Source organism: Panicum hallii, chromosome 6 (genome assembly GCF_002211085.1).
Source record: "Panicum hallii strain FIL2 chromosome 6, PHallii_v3.1, whole genome shotgun sequence".
Lineage (NCBI taxonomy): Eukaryota > Viridiplantae > Streptophyta > Magnoliopsida > Poales > Poaceae > Panicum > Panicum hallii.
The window spans coordinates 39,517,935-39,536,559 of NC_038047.1; the positions used below are offsets into that span (position 1 = coordinate 39,517,935).

General features: G+C 46.6%; 3 protein-coding genes across 5 annotated transcripts; all 3 read right to left on the bottom strand.

The window, feature by feature from the left end:
• Window positions 1-983: 983 nt before the first annotated feature.
• LOC112896619 (LRR receptor kinase SERK2-like) lies at window positions 984-13,517 on the bottom strand. Of its 3 annotated transcripts, XM_025964648.1 has the most exons (15): window positions 5,588-6,033; window positions 5,220-5,498; window positions 4,834-5,033; window positions 4,271-4,400; window positions 3,846-3,917; window positions 3,602-3,745; window positions 3,453-3,524; window positions 3,248-3,313; window positions 3,080-3,150; window positions 2,769-2,882; window positions 2,465-2,646; window positions 2,093-2,303; window positions 1,762-1,999; window positions 1,513-1,663; window positions 984-1,410 (listed from the first exon to the last, which is right to left on the bottom strand). In XM_025964648.1, exons 3-15 carry the CDS (start codon window positions 4,901-4,903, stop codon window positions 1,108-1,110), a joined length of 1,824 nt encoding a protein of 607 aa, XP_025820433.1. In that variant the 5' UTR covers window positions 4,904-5,033; window positions 5,220-5,498; window positions 5,588-6,033; the 3' UTR covers window positions 984-1,107. The 3 variants fall into 3 exon arrangements, with proteins under 3 accessions (XP_025820433.1, XP_025820434.1, XP_025820435.1); XM_025964649.1 differs by lacking the exon at window positions 5,220-5,498; XM_025964650.1 differs by lacking the exons at window positions 5,220-5,498; window positions 5,588-6,033 and adding an exon at window positions 12,983-13,517 and having other exon boundaries at window positions 989-1,410.
• On the bottom strand, window positions 7,317-8,072 carry LOC112896621 (histone H2B.1-like). Its single transcript, XM_025964652.1, has one exon. The coding sequence runs from the start codon at window positions 7,964-7,966 to the stop codon at window positions 7,517-7,519; it is 450 nt and encodes a 149-aa protein (XP_025820437.1). The 5' UTR covers window positions 7,967-8,072; the 3' UTR covers window positions 7,317-7,516.
• A 178-nt stretch (window positions 13,518-13,695) lies between the features above and the next one.
• On the bottom strand, window positions 13,696-16,299 carry LOC112896620 (serine/threonine-protein kinase RIPK-like). Its single transcript, XM_025964651.1, has 3 exons — window positions 15,581-16,299; window positions 15,288-15,424; window positions 13,696-14,619 (listed from the first exon to the last, which is right to left on the bottom strand). The coding sequence occupies exons 1-3, from the start codon at window positions 16,146-16,148 to the stop codon at window positions 13,900-13,902; spliced, it is 1,425 nt and encodes a 474-aa protein (XP_025820436.1). The 5' UTR covers window positions 16,149-16,299; the 3' UTR covers window positions 13,696-13,899.
• Between the last annotated feature and the right edge of the window lie 2,326 nt (window positions 16,300-18,625).

Below are 18,625 nucleotides of genomic sequence, written 5' to 3' on the forward strand. Positions count from 1 at the left end.
AAATACATTCCCAAAGAAATGTATTTACTCCAATCACCTCGCAAAACAAGTATTTACTCCAATCACAAGCCATTAATATCTTTTTCCATATTTTGATCGACTTTTGAAGATGATGTAGGTAGAATTGTCTTAAAAGTGTATTTATAAAACAGTCAAGTTTGCTAAATTTTCGCACCTTTCATGGTATCTAGTAGCCATAGTATTGCCATGACCTCCTCAATCTCCAAACATTTTTTACTTATGTGAAACATTTGTTTACTCGTAGGAGTAGTAGCTTTCTTGTTTGGTTTCATGGAGATCTGGAATCTTGTAGCTTGTCAAAGCAACATCGTGCTATTCATACTTTCTCCATTCAAAATGTAGGTTATTTTAGTTTTACCTTAAACCAAACTCCTCTACTTTTGACTAGATTCTAGAAAAATGCACCAAGAATTTGCAACGTCAAATCATTTTTTAAATTTAAATCCATCATAAGATATGCTTTTGTTAGTGCATTATCATAGATATTGATATGTTTCTATAAAGTTGGTTGAGATGGTCTAACTTAGAACAAACTATATTTCTGAACGGATGAAATACTAAAGATGCTAAAGCAACTGCATGCATGAACCTGGAACTGGTGGTTAGATAGGCCTCAAAGTAAAAGTAGACGGCTTAGATGGGTCTCAAAGTTAAATTAGATGACTTCAGTTTTGGGCCATTGACCTCTCTGTCTCTGCCTCTCTGGCTATTATTCGTCGTCTAGCACCAGCAAGAAGCTGTGAGGAGGCGGTAACCAGCGGCGGTGTGTGCTGCCTGCTGCGACAGCGGGGGCTGGGCGGATCCGGACTACCTATCCTGGTAAGCAGGCATATCTCATCCCCAAACCATTACGACATAACATCTCACGATTGAATCCATCAGCTACTAGACAAACAACGGAGGCAGCCAACGAGGGTACCTGAGCGAGGCGAATGCGTGTAAAAAATAAAACGAAATAAGAGTCTGGTAGCATTAGTAAGTCACAAATTTCTCTGAGTCACACGAACAGTGCCAAGTATAGTCATAGCGAACATTCACATCTGAAACAATTTACAATAGTACTATCTACCATATGTTCATTCAATACTATCTACCGTAGGGGGTGGATATAGTCGCATCATTGGTACCGTATGACTCTGCATTTGTGAAGGCCTCTTCTTTTGCAACCCTTACATGGAAATATCCTGGGTGTTTAGGCTCAGGCAGGGAGACGCTTTTGCTGCTTAGCATCGCGACCACATCAGACATGGTGGGCCTATCGGTCGCGTTCTCTTGCACACATAGCAACGCAATGTTGATGCACCTCATCATCTCTAATGTACAACCGCTTGCAGCCAATGATGAATCGACGAGCGCAAACCATCTTCGCTCTTCCCACAAATGCCATGCCTATGAAAAATTCATCATGGATTATGTTATTTCAGATGTTACAAGTTACAGCACAAGCAGAAAAATTGCACAAATGAATGTTTGAATATAGGACATACGTACATATCCAAGAAGGTTCAGGAAGCTTCCGTGCTTATGGAAACCTGAGTTTCTTTTTCCAGTGATGATCTCAAGAATTAGCACACCGAAGCTGAATACGTCAGATTTTGTTGAGAAGAGGCCTTCAGAAGCATACTCTGGAGCCATATATCCACTGAAAGGCACACGAGTAACACAACACAACGTAAGGGAACAAACTTTTATGCCAAATTTGTGTTCTACAATGAACCAGTGTCTCAATAAAGAGCTTACTAAGTCCCAACCACCCTTTGTGTGTTTCCTTCGATATCATTTGAGCTAAACATTTTTGCTAGTCCAAAATCTGAAATCTTTGGATTCATTTCAGAGTCCAAGAGAATGTTGCTTGCTTTAACATCTCTATGTATGACTCGTAACCGAGAGTGTTTATGCAAATACAGAAGTCCCTGTGCAATTCCTTCGATTATCACGAGCCGTCTGTCCCAATTAAGTAAAGTTCTTCTTGTTTCATCTGCATATAAATTAAACATAAAACAGTACAGAAAACATTATCAGACTTTAGTAGGGTATAATATGGACTGCCTAATCATTAAAACAGTCATACCAAATATGAAGAAATCCAAGCTTTTATTCAGCAAATATTCATAGATCAACATTTTCTCCTGCCCCTGAGAGCAACAACCCAACAGCCTAACCAGATTTCTGTGCTGGAGTTTGGCTATGAGTTGGACTTCATTTTTGAACTCTGTGAGACCTTGCCCTGAATGTGAAGCAAGTCTTTTAACTGCTATATCCAATCCATCAGGAAATTGACCCTGCAGAAAAGGTTTTGATGCAGCTTGTAATCAATGTGATATTATTATTTTCAAATTCCTCAAACTACAATAAAACTAGCTTGCATGACATGTAAGAACGATCTTCAGATAATGCAAAATCTTAGTTTCTCTCTGTGTACACCAGTTCTTGTTTTCCCTACCTTGTAAACAGGACCAAAGCCACCTTGTCCAAGTTTATTTTCTACCGAGAAATTATTTGTAGCTTCCAAAACTTGTGAAAATTCGTAAAATGTGAACTCTGGATTGTTCCCTTCTATGTCCCATACTATCTCTTCACCTCGGTGCGTATTCACCTCTGATCTATCCATTACGCTCCATTTACCTAAAATGAGAGTTGATGTGATCCCCCATTAGTTATATACGTACAAACAAGAATATGAAAACTTGAAAAGTAGATGGAGATAGGGATTACTAACTAGAAGAAAAAAAAGTTTCACAGCTGACCTTTTGTGAGCCTTCTGAATTTGATCAATCCAAAGCAAAAGAGGAAACAGAAAATAACTGCTAGTAGAGAAGAAACAGCAGCCAAGCCCCAAAGAATGCTTTTAGTTTTAGGCCCTGACACGTTAACAATCCAGGATGTCATGAAATAGCATTTTTCTGATGCTCCATAAGTCCAAGTGAACATATCAAATGAAACAGTTTTCTGACTAAGTTAGAACCATTGTGTTTCACTCCACAAGGACTGAGATGTTGCATTAAGGATTAAACTTTCAATTTCTCAATATGGACTGAGATGTTGCTTAATGACTTACCTGCCTTAGTGGCGCCTTTTTCACATGGAGGAGTTGAGTTTCGTCTACAGTTCAAGTGGTTGCCTGTATAGCTGAAAAGAAGCACGACATTGTTCTTACTAAGTAAAATACAAAGTAGTACACATTAAATTGTTTATGTGTTCTACTGGACTGCAATATATGACATACTTGTATTGAACCACCTGAAGTAGTTGTTCTGGTATTTCACCTTTAAGGTAGTTGCCTGATAGATTACTGCAAAGTAAATATGTTATATGATAATGGAACAACCGAACAACTCTTGAAAATCTTGAGCAAATAAAATACTCCATTAAGTATAAACAATGAAATTTGAAAGTTTAATAGTTGTATCAGCATTGAAAGGCCAACTTACATTTCATTCAGTGATGAAAGATTTGAGAGGGAGATTGGGATCTCCCCGGTTAAGAGATTTTCGCTTAGATCCCTGTCCAGGTTATCAAATTGTTAAGAGTTGTTGAACAACCATGATAACATTTGTCGTGGAATCATGTGCTGGCTTACAGTGTTTGGAGCTTTTGAAGATGGCCAAGAGAATCAGGTATGGAACCATTAAAAATATTTCTTCCTAGATTTAGAGTTGTTAAGCTTGATACGTTCCCAAGCGCCTCAGGAATTCCACCACCTATCATATTGCCATCCAATAGCCTGAAACAATAATATGCAACAATCAGGAACTTTCTCCATATATATTTGAATTTATGGGAAATGAATGTTACATAGTCCAAAAGACTATCATTGAGCTTACAGCTGTTGTAAAGTTGTTAGTTCTGCAATGCTGGGTGACAAGACTCCGGCTAATCCTGTTGAGCTCAAAGTTCTGCAAACAACAAAAAAAGAAAACAACGCAAAAATCAATGTAAAGAGAAGTATGCATAATGTTCAAACTTGTAATAGCAAAAAATAGGAAAGCCTGCAAATGAACTACACGCTACCCAAATGCATACTCTTCTCCTGTAATAAACAGTTGTAATCAATAACAGTTGTAATCAATCCTTTATACATTAACTTGAGCAATTGGAGGTTTGTCTGTCCTAAAAGAGGTGTTTTAGGGTCTTTGGAAGATACCAAGAGGTATAGAAAAAAAAAGTTTGGGAGAAACGGGAAACCTAGCTGCCTTGGCAGGAATGGAATACACTGTTCAGACAGTAGAGTTGAATCCCCTGTACTTACATCTTAATTACTTTGTTGTCTTGACAAATAACATTTCTCCAATTGCAGGGGGACATTTGATTATCCTTCCAGTCTTGTAGGACACCACCATCATCAATGAGATGCATCTTGATTTCATACAGTGCTGTAACTGTGGATGAAAAACGAAGCCTTATTTGTGGGATTCAGGTAGACGAAAGAAAACAAAACTTGGCGAAATGATTCTGATGTCAATCTGATAATTGTCTCACATGAACTCTGGATCAGTTGAGTTAGGCCTTGCCAGATATTTAAGCCTTGAGTGAAAAATGATCAGTACTAGATAGATGGGCATGGGCTTTATATAAAACTTTTCTACAGTTTTAAATTCCCGCATTTGATTGGTCACATGTACAACTGGTGGGCACATCTTTAACAGACTTCAGTGTTAAGTACAGGTAGTCTAGTCAATATAGCACAATACATTCTGAGCGTGTTAGTTCAGAACCAATTCTCAATTTAAGTATAATAACTGCTTTATATCATTCCTGCCAAATAAGAAAAATCTGATGTGGCAAAGACATATGGAACTGTAAAGACCTTACCTTGGTAGTCACAAGTAACAAAACCTTGTAAGCACCCCAATAAGACTAAACCAAAAGCTAATAGCTTCATACTTTCTGAAAGTATCCTCTGTTTGTTTTGTTTTCAGAGACAGAAGTACTGTCTGTGCACGCTGAATCTATTTGCTTGATTGAAAACAGAAGCCCTCACGAAGGGAGATCAGTGCAAGACAGCTGCATCACTGAGCAACAAAAGAATATGTATAAGAGGAGAACCAACTGGGAAGAATGGAAAACAGAAATTACTCAGAAAATCTAACAAGGTCCTAATGGTAGGAAAGATTTAATCGAACCAGACAAATAATTTGTGGTTTTTAGAAACGAAAGTTATTTCGCAGTTTCTTCGTGCAGCGAAATTAGATGCTTACATCTCCTTTTTGCAATTTTTTTCAGGGATGATCTCCTTCGCAACTAGATAGATCTTCTCGATGATCACCTTTTGTAACAAGAGTTCTCCGGTATCAATCACTACACTGTTCTAAGTTGGAAATGGGAGCGAACTTCCTCTCTTACTCTCAGATCCATTTGGATTCTGCAGGTTGCAGATCGAGGCATCCAGGAGACCACAAGTAGCCTTAAAGGTACTGTGTGGGCTGAAGTGAAATAAGAGACTACAACCTCCTCGCAGGAAACTGTTATGGTAGATCCTACCAAAATAGCCATATCCATACCCTTACTGCTCAAACAGGAGTTCCCAGCCAAACAAACAGATAACCAAAGAAACAGCAGAACTTACCAAATGGATCATGCGTGCATGTGGTGCGGCAAGCGCCCAAACCTCTTACAGCTTTCTCCTTCCAGGCTTCAATTTCATCTTAGAATGAATGAAACCCTGAGCTTGGAAGTCTTGAGCTGCCGGAGACTTTCACTTGGATGGTTCAAGCTTTTCAGAGCACTCCTCGGTTGAAGGTTGGAGCAGTGGAGTACATACTTCAGGCTATTTTATTGGATAACATCTCAGCTCGATTGTGGTATACGCTGTATAATATGGACAAGCAGGAACTCCTTTCACTTTTCTACACTGTCTCGTGCCAAATCATGTCGGCCGGTGGTACCAGCTCTCCTTTGACTCGATCTGTCTGCTAGGCGTCATATCTTATAAAGGGCAAAATTTCAAAAGAGCTCATTGAGTGAATGTAGCAGCCGAGCCCTTTTCATGGTATGGAAAGTAGAATAGGATAAAACATGGGGTGCCGTGACGATATAATAAGGGAGTCATTCAGAACTTTCAGATCCGACAGCCATGTGAATTGAATCTTTAGACATGGGTCATATTCTGATGATGGCAGGCTGTTCCTCTGATGGCCTACGTATTTCATATTTCTCTAGTCATTTTGTGTTTTTGTACAGCCAGTAACTGCAACTTGTTCAGTATACTTCTACGTTCTGTCAGTTTCATATGCTCCTCTCTTTCTTGCGCCGAACAAGTCAACAGGACTGCTGAAAATTCGTCGTAGACTAGGGTATATAATGACTCAGCAACTCTAAGTGAGAAAAGACGGACTGACAGTAGGTGCTAAGGGTTTGGTAATTGGTATGCGATGAGAACCTTTTATCTAAGATGCTCTGTTGGACTTAATTGCAAAGTCACTAGCTAGTTGGAGCAGGTATGTGCGGCGTAGATAGAAAAGGATAGCACAGGAGCTTCTGAAAACTGGAAGAGGCCGTTCTCATCTCATCTCTCCAGTCCAGCTGAACTGGAGTTCAGATTGAAATGAACAGTTTGGGTGCAATCAGTTCAGAGTTCGAACATAGTTAACTAGAAGAATTGGAGGTTTGTCTATAATTTTATCATAATCAGAAAAGGCATAATTCTATTGGACAGAAAAAGACTGAAAGGCATATAAAATAAATTAGCCAGATGTGCAGTTTCTCTCTTAATCCAATACTGTTGACAGATTACAACAAATATGACTATGGTAAGCAGAAAAATTGAACCAGAAAATCTCGTAACCGAAGTAATGCGGCATGATGGGTTGGCTGGTGTAACAGCCTTCTATACTTCTATCTTAATCAGAGAGTAGAAGTTTCTGTAAACTGGAAGACCGGTGCTCAGCTCGGCGGTCAGACTGAATTCGAGCTCTGAGTGAAACAAACAGTACGGGTGCAAATTGCAATCACTTAAAAGGCAAGAATTCAGACATTAGTCACTGCAAGAATTGGAGGTTCATCCATCTCAAAAGGCAAGGATCTGAATTTGTTAAAGCTAACTGCCTTGGGCTGGAATGGAGTTGAAAGCTCTGACATCAGACAGTTAAATAGCCTGAAGTTTGTACAAGTTGAAACCCAGAATTCCACATGACGTAACTTTAATCTCCTCGAGTCTCGAGAATCACAGAACCTTTGCAAAACAGCTGAGACTTGAAAACCTCCATGAACGCCACAATAATCTAGAGTGCGAGTAGTCATATCGACATCACGGGATAATCAAAGGGATCCACAACCAAGAACAGATGATCCACAGATTAAAAAAAACAGCTGGGTTAAATAAACAGCATTGCTATTCCATCAGATAACATCACTGTTCAGAAACCACCAGGTGCTTCCTACAGGAGAGAACACATTCAGAGAATCTAACTACACCATCCGCAGCAGCCAAATCACGTCGCTCGCACATGAACAAGAGTGTGAAGCCTACAGCTACAGGCGGCCTAGCCTAGTTCGCCTAGGAGGAGGTGAACTTGGTGACGGCCTTGGTGCCCTCGGAGACGGCGTGCTTGGCGAGCTCCCCGGGGAGGACGAGGCGCACGGAGGTCTGGATCTCGCGGGAGGTGATGGTGGGCTTCTTGTTGTACCGCGCGAGCTTGGCCGCCTCGGCCGCAAGCTTCTCGAAGATGTCGTTGATGAACGAGTTCATGATGGACATGGCCTTGGAGGAGATGCCGATGTCCGGGTGCACCTGCTTCAGCACCTTGAAGATGTAGATCTTGTACGTCTCCACGCTCTTCTTCGCCTTCTTCTTGCCCTTCTTCCCCTCGCCGCCGCCCTCCTTGGACTTGCCCGCGGGGAGGCCCTTCTCTGCCTTGGGCTTCTTCCCGGCGGGGGCCTTCTCGGCCGCGGGCTCCTCCTCCGCCGGCTTCTTCGCCGCGGGCTTCTTCTCCGCCTTGGGCGCCATGGGTCGCGGCGGCGGCGGCGGCTGCTCGGATTCGCGGTGGAGGGGTGGGGATCTGGGCGAGCCGAGGATGTGCTTGCTGTTGGCGCTGGGGAGGTGGGGGGAGGTGGGTTGGTTTATTTATTATAGGAGGGGGGAGGCGAGCGCTGATTGGTGGAGAGGCAGGTGCCGCGGATCGCTGGCTTAAAGCGGCGTGGGCCGTCGGTGCTTCCTCGCACGGACGGCCGCGCTGCGGCTTCGACGCGGATCGCTGACGTGGCGAGGACGAGAGCGGGAACGAAAATGAATTGCGAACCGACTTCTCGTTGCTGTGGGGCTACTGGGCCAAATCAAATAATTGCCGAACGGGCCCTGAATAGTTTCCTATCCCTTTGGGCCGTAAAGGGTGCTGGTGGGAACTTCCATGAATTAAAGGTAGTACTATCGGGAACTTTTTTAACAAAAGGATTAAAAAAAATTAAAATTCGAAAAAGGGGAGCCGGATGGGGGAAATTAGGAAAATGGGTGCTTCCCGCCCACTGAACGGGCGGGAAGCGTGGGGCCGGGGACCTCCCGCCCAACCAGCGGGCGGGATGTCCCCCGAGGGCCTCTTCGCAAATAATTTTTTCGCGGAGAGGTCCCTGGGAGGGCATCCCGCCCAACCAAAGGGCAGGATGTTGTGCTTAGGGGCATTCCGCCCTTTGGTTGGGCGGAAGGTCCCCCATGGGCTATATAAGCCCCAACCTGCCCCGAAAATTCCATTTTATCCAGCAAAAATCAGAAAAAAGAGAAAGAGAGGAGAGGAAGAGAAAAGAGGAAGAGAGAAGAGGAAGCGGCGAAGCTCTGTCCACACGTCGATTTGGAGGTATATTCTCATTCTAGCCGTATAAGTACTTGAAAATGACTATAATTTAGAAAATATTTCTTAGAGTAGTTATGTTTTGAATAGTTTTTAGTATTTTCATTTATTTTTAGTATAATTTATAATCTGAATAGTTTAGAATCTATAAAATATAATCTGAAATTTAGGATCGTCGTTCGTTGTGTATTAATATGTAGTATAACTAGTTCATTAATGATTGACAGATATGTCTTCCGAGAGGGGTATTTTCAGTATATATTACGGAGAAGGAAATGTGATTTATGGGCCGAATGGGGTAGATTTAAGTGAATTCAACTGTGCGGTTAGAGGAATTATCAGGCCGCACGAGAGAACATTTGAATCCCTATGCAACTGGTTAATGAGGGGATTAAAGATTAATCAGGAGACACACACTGTGAGTGTTCAATGCGTCATAAATCGTACCACTCACGCTTTGATCTGAGAGCTAATGCCACTTGCAAGCAACGAGGACTGGTTAACTTATCTGCAAAATGCAAGTCATTGGCAGTGGCCACTGGTACTCCTTGTCAGTGTGCAACAAAACCCTTTGATAAACATTGAAGCTGCTCCGGGGGATGAAAATATTGATGAAGAAGTTGAGGAGGCAAACATTGAGGCAGGTGGCACCGAAGCACCTCAATGTGTGGCTGATGAGGGGGAGAACATACCCTTTATTGTTGAACAGCTGCAAGACGAAGAACGTGAATTGGATGAAGCAATGAATGCCGATTCGTCTGATGATGATGATGATGTGCCTCAAGATTGGGTAAGCAGTGACTTCAGTCATCTTGTCGTAGATGACGGATCTAGCTGGCATTCGGATTGCAGAGAGAATAAAATTATCCAGGGTGCAAGGTACCATTCAATTGAAGAGGTGAAGGAAGATGTTAAGTGCTGGTCTCTCTCTCTTATGCGAGAGTTTAAGACAGTGGAGTGCAAATCTCGTAAGTACGATATGGTATGTGTGAAGGATGGCTGTCCATGGCGGGTGCATGCCTACAAGGGTAAATGGAAAGATTATTGGGAATGCTCCATTGTCACTCAGCACACTTGTCATTTGCCTGGGGTGCAGAAGAGCCATCGCAACCTCACGTCGCAATACATCGCAAATGAGATGTACGGGATGATAGTACAGAACTTGTCATATGAACCAAAGTCTATTATCAGCTACATTCAGGAAAAAGTACAAGTATACCATCTCATACAGTAAGGCGTGGAGTGCAAAACAAAAGGTGTTGGAGATGAGGTTTGGTACGTTCGAGGCTGCATATGATAATGTTCCTCGAATGCTGGCCGTCCTATGTCAGAGAAATCCTGAAAGCTACTATAACCTGAAAACTCTAGACAGAGGAGAAGGTCCGCCCCACATATTGCAGCGGGTCTTTTTCAGCTTGGGTCCATGCATTAACGCATTCCATCACTGCCGGCCTATCCTGTGCATCGACGGGACCTTTCTCACAGGAAAGTATAGATTGCAAATGCTGACAGCTATTGGAGTTGATGGAAACAATCAATTGTTGCCTGTTGCTTTTGCTTTTGTTGAGAGTGAGAACACAGACAGTTGGTACTGATTTCTGAAACGGGTTAAGCTTGCAGTCGTTCGGGATAGGGAAGATGTCTGCCTGATTCATGATCGTCACGCCGGCATACTGAGGGCAATTCTAGATTTGCAGCAGGGGTGTGTGGAGACCGGAGAGCCGCCCAAGTGGCGTGATATTCGCAGTAGGTGGTGCATGAGGCATATCGGTGCAAACTTTTTCAGGCAATTCAAGAACAAGCACCTTATGGATATGTTCAAGAGGCTATCAAAGGAAACGAATCAGCAAAAATTTAACAAGCAGTGGCAGAAACTTGATGAACTGACCGGGAAGAAAAGAGCCGAGGACGCATCAAAAAACATAACTGCACAGGATGAAGCAGAGGCTTTGTGCTCTTTGCCAACAGATACTGCACGTACTCGCAGAAGGTCTGGGTCAGCGGTGAAAAAATTTTCTGAATGGATTGAGAATGAACCTAAAGAGAAGTGGGCGTTACTTTATGATACCGATGGTGCAAGGTACGGTATAATGACCACCAACTTCGCCGAAGTTTACAATTGGGTGCTGCGAGGTGTTCGTGGGCTTCCACTGGTTGCAATTGTTGAATTCATTGTCCGCGGGTGTACCGATTACTTTCGGGAGCGGTTCACTAAAAATCAGATATTCATGCGAGATCCAGACAGAAATTTTGGATTCAAGGTAACAGAATATATGACTAAGAAGGCAGAAAGCGCTCGGCTACACCATGTACGGCAATGTGGAACACAGGAGCTCAAGTTTGAGGTATCTCCTAAAGATAGGGCGCGACATGGCATGAGACGTCAAACTCCTGTAAAGGAGTGCATTCTCAAGTTCGATGGAACTTGTTGTTGCTCATGCATGAGGCCCAAGTTGCTGCACTTACCTTGTTCTCATGTAATGGCTGCTTGTGCGGATATTGGACATCCTGTCGATATATATGTTTCACATTACTTCAGAAAGGAGACAATTGCTAGCACCTGGCAGTATGAGATTTATGGGTTCCGTTTGGTTGGATCGTTCACTGAGACAGCGAATCCTGTTATCTATATTCCAGACCCAAGATCATCACGGGTTAAGAGAGGACGCCGTCAGTCACGGCGTATTTGTAATGATATGGATGAGTCAGAGCTCCGTCCGAGGATACAACGCTGCAGTGCATGTAATCAGATTGGACACACGTATAAACGTTGTCCAACCAATGATGCTGGCCCCAGTTGTGCTGAAGCTGGCCCTACAGGTGATGCTACAGATGGAAGACCTCCGGTTGCATCAAGAAGTGGGAGACGTCGCCGATCGAGTGCTAGTACGTCATCAGGCATCATTTAGTTGTAATTTTATTTAAACGTTGTTTGCTCATATGTAATATTTGCTGCGTTGAGATTCTATCAGACCTAGATACGTATTTGTAATATTTGCCGCATTGACTGAAGACACAATATTTGGATTCATGTATTTGTAATATTTGTAATGTTCATTATCATATTATTTTATTTTAAATGGCTTCATGTATTGTACTATCGTAATATTTAGATTCTACGTTGCAAACGTTATCGTTTAACTATCTTCGTACGAGTTTTAGATACCGTAATCTTCTTTAGAAAATTGAATTAAAATTCTATGTGCATACATAAGAGTATGGCGAATGAATCTTATATTTGAAAAAATTCTGAATTTCAAATAGTTTCTGAAACAAATAATCTAAGAAAAAATATAACAAAAATGGACCAGGAGCATAAGATTATAGGTTTTAGAACTTTATAGGTTTTAGAACTTTGACTATATATTAGATATTAAATAATATCACATTAGAGAATAACAATAAATTTTAATTAGAAAAGGGTTATAATTAGGTTTAGTTAACATTTCAAATTTGAAAAATTCAAGACAAAAGAAGTTAAATTTACATCAAATTTGAGTTTGAAACTTTGCACAAAGATACCTAGAGTTTATAGAATAGTCATACCAAACTTCATAAACAACAAAGCATGAAATCCTAAAGTTAAGCATAAACTTTACTTAATCTTAGTTTTAAAATAGGGGTAAAAGTATTTTGTTTCAAACTAAACTCCATTAACAAAAGTTATAGAGTTTGAAATCTAGTTTCTAACAAAACTAGTTTTGCTATTTTTGGATTTTTCTGTGAATTGTTACGAATTTTGGAAGCTAGAAAACACACACACATAAAATAGCAGTGCACCAAGGCGGGAGGCATCCCGCCCAGTGGCCGGGCGGGAGGCCTGCTTCAGGGACCTCTTCGCGAATAAAAAAAGTTTTCTTATTCGCGAAGAGGTCCCTGAAAATTTTTTTTGAGCATCCCGCCCTATGGTTGGGCGGGAGGCTCCTTTCCGCCCTTTCAGCGGGCGGGAGGCACCCATTTCTCTAAATTTCTCCAACTGGCGCCCCTTTTTCGAATTTTATTTTTTTTAATCCCCTTTTTACAAAAAACTCGTACTATCGGAGCATCCTGACTCTCTTGAGTCTTGGAGCTACTCTATCTAGGGAGGAAGCAATCCATCAAGGCAAACACAAAACCAACGAAGAAGGCGTAGTAATTGTATGTGAACATGCAAGGAATTTTGGCAAGAGTCAAGGGATTACCAAGAATAGTGGGGCATGCCGATCCACTTATATCCCTCTTCATGGAGACTTCAGTTGCCTCTTGGAATGGATGAACACTTATTATCTCCGCCAGTGCAGAGTGCTTACTCTGCTCTGGTAAGTAGCTGTCGGACTGACGCTCTCAGTTGAATGGATGAAACTTCTCATCCTCCTCCCCTGGATGAGTCGATGAGGCTGAAAAATCATCGTAGAATAAGAAGGTATGCAGTGACTAGCTCGATGACTCTAGGTGAGGAAAGACTGGCACTACCAGTACATGTCGTCGACGTCGAGGGTTTGGTCTGCGACGCGAGTCTTTTTCATCTCATTACGATTCTGCAGGACTTGACTCGCCACTCCGCCCGTGGAGCAGGTAGGGTGTATGATCTTTCTTGATGCAGGATGGGTTTCAGTGGACAGAAAAGGAGAGTAGAAATTTCTGGAGACTGCCGCGCGCGCCGGTCCGGCTGAACGCCCCAAGGCGGAAGCAGCGGTCCCGCGGAAAAGGCCATCCCGGAGACCCGGACGTCGCCGTAGCGCTGCAATGGCCGGGTTTGAGGAGCTTGACCTGATCCTCCAGCGGCAGCGGTCACACCCGGCCATTGCCCGCGGGGCGCAGAGATGGAGAATTTTCGTGGCGGAAATGGCGGGGTGGAAGGATTGGGCCTCTCGGCCTTCTTGCTCATGGGCTGAGCCAGCATTTCTCGAACTGCTGCGTGGAATTACACCAAGTATCACTATCATCACGAACGAAGAAATTGAACCAAAAAATTTGGCGACCAAGCCAATGCGGCGTGGTCTTTTTGTGTGGCTCGTTGTGTCACACCCCCCTACGATCTACCTTAACTATGTACACAACCAATCTTCCCCTTCGCTGCTTCTTTCCTAATATCCGCCGCGCTGATCAACCATGAAACCTACGCCCCTCTCTCCTTGACGTAGCTCGGCGTCCTCCGGTGCCGCCGCAGCGCGCTGATGTGCGGCCCGAGGTCGCCGTCCCGGTGCAGCACCTCGGCGTGGACCGCGGAGTTGGGGAACTTCTGCCGGTGCCGTTCATGGTGGCTCTGGCGCTTCTCCTCCACCGTCGTCTTGATCCTCATGCTCACCTTCTCACCGTCAACCATCTTGCCTTTGCCCTCGTTGATCTTCTCGTTGATGTCCTCCACTATGACCGTGAACACAAACGGGCCGATCTGGAGGTAGTCGTCCATGCCGAGTATGGGCTCGAGGGCCTGGACCACCTCCCGCATGGTGGGCCTGGACTTCGGGTTCTGGCTCAGGCACTTGTACGCCACCATAGCGGCCCGTTCGGCCCCTTGGCACGAGTACTGGCATTCCATGGCGGGGTCCATGACCCGGTAGAGCTTGTCGGGCTTCTTGAGGTAGGGCCTGGCCCAGTCCACCAGGCTCTGCTCCCTAGGGCGCCGAGCCCGATCGACGGACCGGCGACCCGTCAGAAGCTCCAGAAGTACCACTCCAAAGCTGTAGACGTCGCTCTTGGCGGTCAAGTGCCCCGTCATGATGTACTCGGGCGCCGCGTACCCGTTCGTCCCCATGACACGCGTCGTGACATGGGTCGCGTCGCCCTGAGGCCCATCCTTGGCGAGCCCAAAGTCGGACAACTTGGTGTTGAAGTCCTGAAAATCCAGAGAACCGGGTCGAGTTAGGCAGAGATCATGCGTGACGATTACAGTGAGATACATTCACGGAACTATCAAGGCGACGCTATCAGACCATCGCTGTCGACCGGCATCAGGTTGTTAAGCTACTGATGCTTTGATGCTAAGAAAAATACTAATGCGGTACGGATCAGGCAGGTGCAGATTTCTTTAGTATTAGGTGCCTAGACATTATTTATCATGAGCTGGGATTATCGACAGGAACTGGGCATCCAAGAACCTTCCGAGCTGCAATCATGTCGGGGCTGGGGTTCTAATGAAACGCGTGGCAGACGACTTTGAACATCCATGCATCTCCCATGGATGATCCAGAGTCAAATCTCGAAAAGTGGATTTCTACTGAGCTTTCAGAGGTTTTTTCTTGGTGAGATTTCTTCTCATTCTGCTCGAGCTGAATGTTCAGCAGCTGCACGAACGCGGCCGGTGGCGTCACCATCCTTTTCTACAGCGACGCAAGAGCTGCCGTCAGAAGCAGCCGTATGCGTCCGACATGGCCGTAACTTTCCCTAGCGTCGGTCGGTCGAAACCGAAACCACCTCTAGGCAGGCTCCAGCATCGCGAGCTAGCGCAGAGTGAAGAGAAGAGAGTAACGTGGAATTTTCCAAGTCTGGGTGTGGATCGCTCACCGAGTCGAGCAGGATGTTGGACGCCTTGAAGTCGCGGTAGATGACCGGCGTGTCGGCGTCGTGGAGGAAGGCGAGGCCCTTGGCGGCGCCGACGGCGATCTCCATCCGCCTCATCCACGGCATGGCGCCGTCGAGACCTGCACGCAGACGGCACGGCGGCGTTTCGGGTCAGCTTCTTGTTCAAGTCGGTATTCTCAACAACTATTGAATGCCAATGATTTTGGCTAACCACTCTGCTCTTTAACTTCATTAACTAAACGTGAAAAATGATTCAAATGGGATCGTGAGCTTACTTTTGAAGAGGTGCTTCTCGAGGCTGCCGTTGCTCATGTACTCGTAGACGAGCATCCGGTGGTGGTCCTCGTAGCAGTAGCCGACGAGCCTGACGAGGTTCCCGTGGCGCAGCTGGCCAAGGAAGAAGACCTCGGCGAGCCACTCCCGGTGGCCCTGCGTGCCGCAGTCCGGGTCGAGGTACTTGACGGCCACCTCCTGCGCCGCCAGCCCGGGGCGGAGCCCGTCCTCGACGCGGCCCCGGTAGACGGGGCCGAACCCGCCGCAGCCGAGGTAGTTGGCGCGGGAGAACCCCGCGGTGACGCCCCGCAGCTCGGCGCAGGTGAAGGCGTGCAGGTTGGAGCCCGAGAGCGTGAGCGAGAGGTCCTCCGGCGTGAGCGGCCCCGACGAGCCGAGGCTCGACAGCGACAACCGCGACGCCGACGAGGAGGAGGCGGGGAGCAGCAGCTGCTGGCGCTCCCGCCCGCGCGCGGTCCGCCGCCGCGGCGACGACGGCCCGTCGTCCTCGCCTGGCGCGCCACCGCCGCCGCCCACGCAGCAGAGCAGCGACCTCCACGGCTGCGCGGCCATCGCGTGCGCCAACGTTACCCCGGGGACCGAGAACTGACCGGAGGCGAATGCGCTTTCTTGCTTTGCTTGCGGACGGAGGTCGTTGCGGGTTTGGAGTTTGGAGCGAGGAAGAAGAGATCGGCGGCGGGGGAGACGGAGAGAGAGTTGAGGTTGAGGAAGCACGCGCGGGCGGTGGGCGTATATATAGCAGCAGCGGCAGGGCCGCAGGGGGAGCAGGCAGCTGGAGCTGGAGCTGGTCGTCCAACCGTGCGGCGTCCTAACGGAACGGCCCTGGCCTTGCCTTGACCCTGTCGAAGGGCGCAGCCGCGATACCGCGGCGGCACCCGCACGCGAGACGCGACCGACCGCGGAAGGAAGGAAACGGCGTCACAACGCCGGGGGACCCAGCGGAGTGGTTGGGCACTCGGCCTCCCCTCCCCTGCTTTTGGACGCCGGGTTCGACCGCTCCTACGATTAGGCGACGCTGACCGGCGAACGCTGCGGCCGCGGGCGCGTCACGTGGTTTTTTCCCCCCGGCGTTACGTGACGCCGATGACCAGGACGCGGGAGTACGGTGACGAGGTGTGGATGCGCGGTCGCTACCGGACGCGATTGACACGAGGGAGGGGAGAGAGCCTCGCTCGTAACGAGAAAACGCGCGCGTGTCCCCGCAAAAAAGGAAAAATAAATCGCGCGTGTGAGAGATTTGCACGGGATTTTTTGAAGTAACTTTCTTTCGCCGTCACGCAAGACGCTTTTCTTTTCGCGTTCCTTTCAGTTCAGGATGACAGGGTGGTCCAAACGCGGCGATTTATTTTGATCTTTTATCTTGTTCTGAAATATTTTATTTTATTATAAAATATTATTATCTTCAGCGGATACGTGCGATGATACAACAGCTAGTCGCAAAGCACGATAAATAAAGATCCTACTGTTCGCTTGTTCCGGCAGGCTATACACTAGATGCAAAGCAGGTGACTGAGACCGTTAGCGTTAGCTCCGTCCAGCGGCTACCTGAACCCGGCAGATCCGATCCAGCAGCCAGCAACGGCATCAGATTCCCTGCACACCTCCGCGACGCAACGCCCCGGCGCTCCATCACATTCCAGCGACTCTCGTAGGCGGCGCGACCCTTCCATCCTCTCTCCGTCTCCCCCTGATTCCCTTCCATCCTCGCGGCACATGGGCGAGGGGGGAAATAGGGCGTGCGGCCAGGCAGGCGCCAGGCGGCAGCGGCACTCGCACGTACGCCCTGATGAAGTGATGAGGATGAGCAGTCTGGCTGTTGAATTCGGATTCTCTCTGAACGGCCCCGGCAGTGCGGAGTGCGGACACGATCTGGGCTGGGATCCTACGGGATGAGGGTGGCTGGGTGGGGTGGACATGGCGCGGCACCTTGTCCTCCGTTGCACTGGCACCCCCAATCATGGCGGTCCGGGGAGCACGTCTGGGAGCCTCGGCACGGATCGGGGCCTCGGATTAGCTGCTGGCTAACCGGGATCCAGCCCACCTGTCGTGTTCATCGTCGCAGTTTACTATTTGCCTCCGAAATTGTGTTTTTTTCCCCCGCGGGGCAGAAGACTTTTGGATGGAGCCTGCTGGGGTTGGGGTTGGAGTTGGGGCACAGCTCACACGGTTGCCGATAAAGAATGCTCTTGGGGATCAGATTATTCCAACACCAACCCCATTCCGATAAAGAATGTTCCCGGCCTCGGATTATTATTACTATTCCGTGATCGTGTTCTTGCACCGGAAGAATGGTTTCCTTCCGGTAACGTCTGGGAAGGAAGCAGCAACTGAGCTCGTTCTTCTTCGGGGGCAAGAAGCGAAGCAGCAGTGACGAAAGAATCGCTCTGACTGATTGATGATTGATGATGCGCGAGCTCTCGATTCCCTTTCCGTTCGGCTGTCCAGGAAGCATTGCTGACGGATGGATCGGCGTTGAAAGTTCTGCAGCGATCGATGGTGCCCGACCGAAGAAGCTCCGAGTCGCCGCCGTCGTTGAAGCATCAGCGTTTGTTCCCGACCTCCTTTTCGTCGAAGGACGAACTTCTCTGCTCCCTGTTTTGTGTATGCGGGAGCAGAAACGTATCTTCTGCGAGTTGACACTTCACCCTCTTGTCTTGAGAAGTCGTTGAGGGCTTGGTAAGCCATTGCCCTTCCGAAAGTTTTAAACGAGGAGCAGTGGATGATAAACAAAAGTGCACGTAGCTCGGGATTTTTTTAAAAAAATCTTTGACTGTTTCAAATCGGAGAAATGTTAAAACTGCTTCCCTGTAGCAACAGCTGAAATTAGCGAGCAAGTGGGTCATCGATCGTGTCCTCTGAATCTGCCCGACCTAGTTGTACAGCTAATCGTTACTGTATTAGTTTTGTGTTTCAAAAAATTAGAAATCTAAATTGTGCATGTATCCACGTTTTGGAAAATTTGACAGCCTCCCGACGACCGGAGTTATTCTTAGATTTTTTACTCTGAAAATCCTAGACAGATCAGCGAC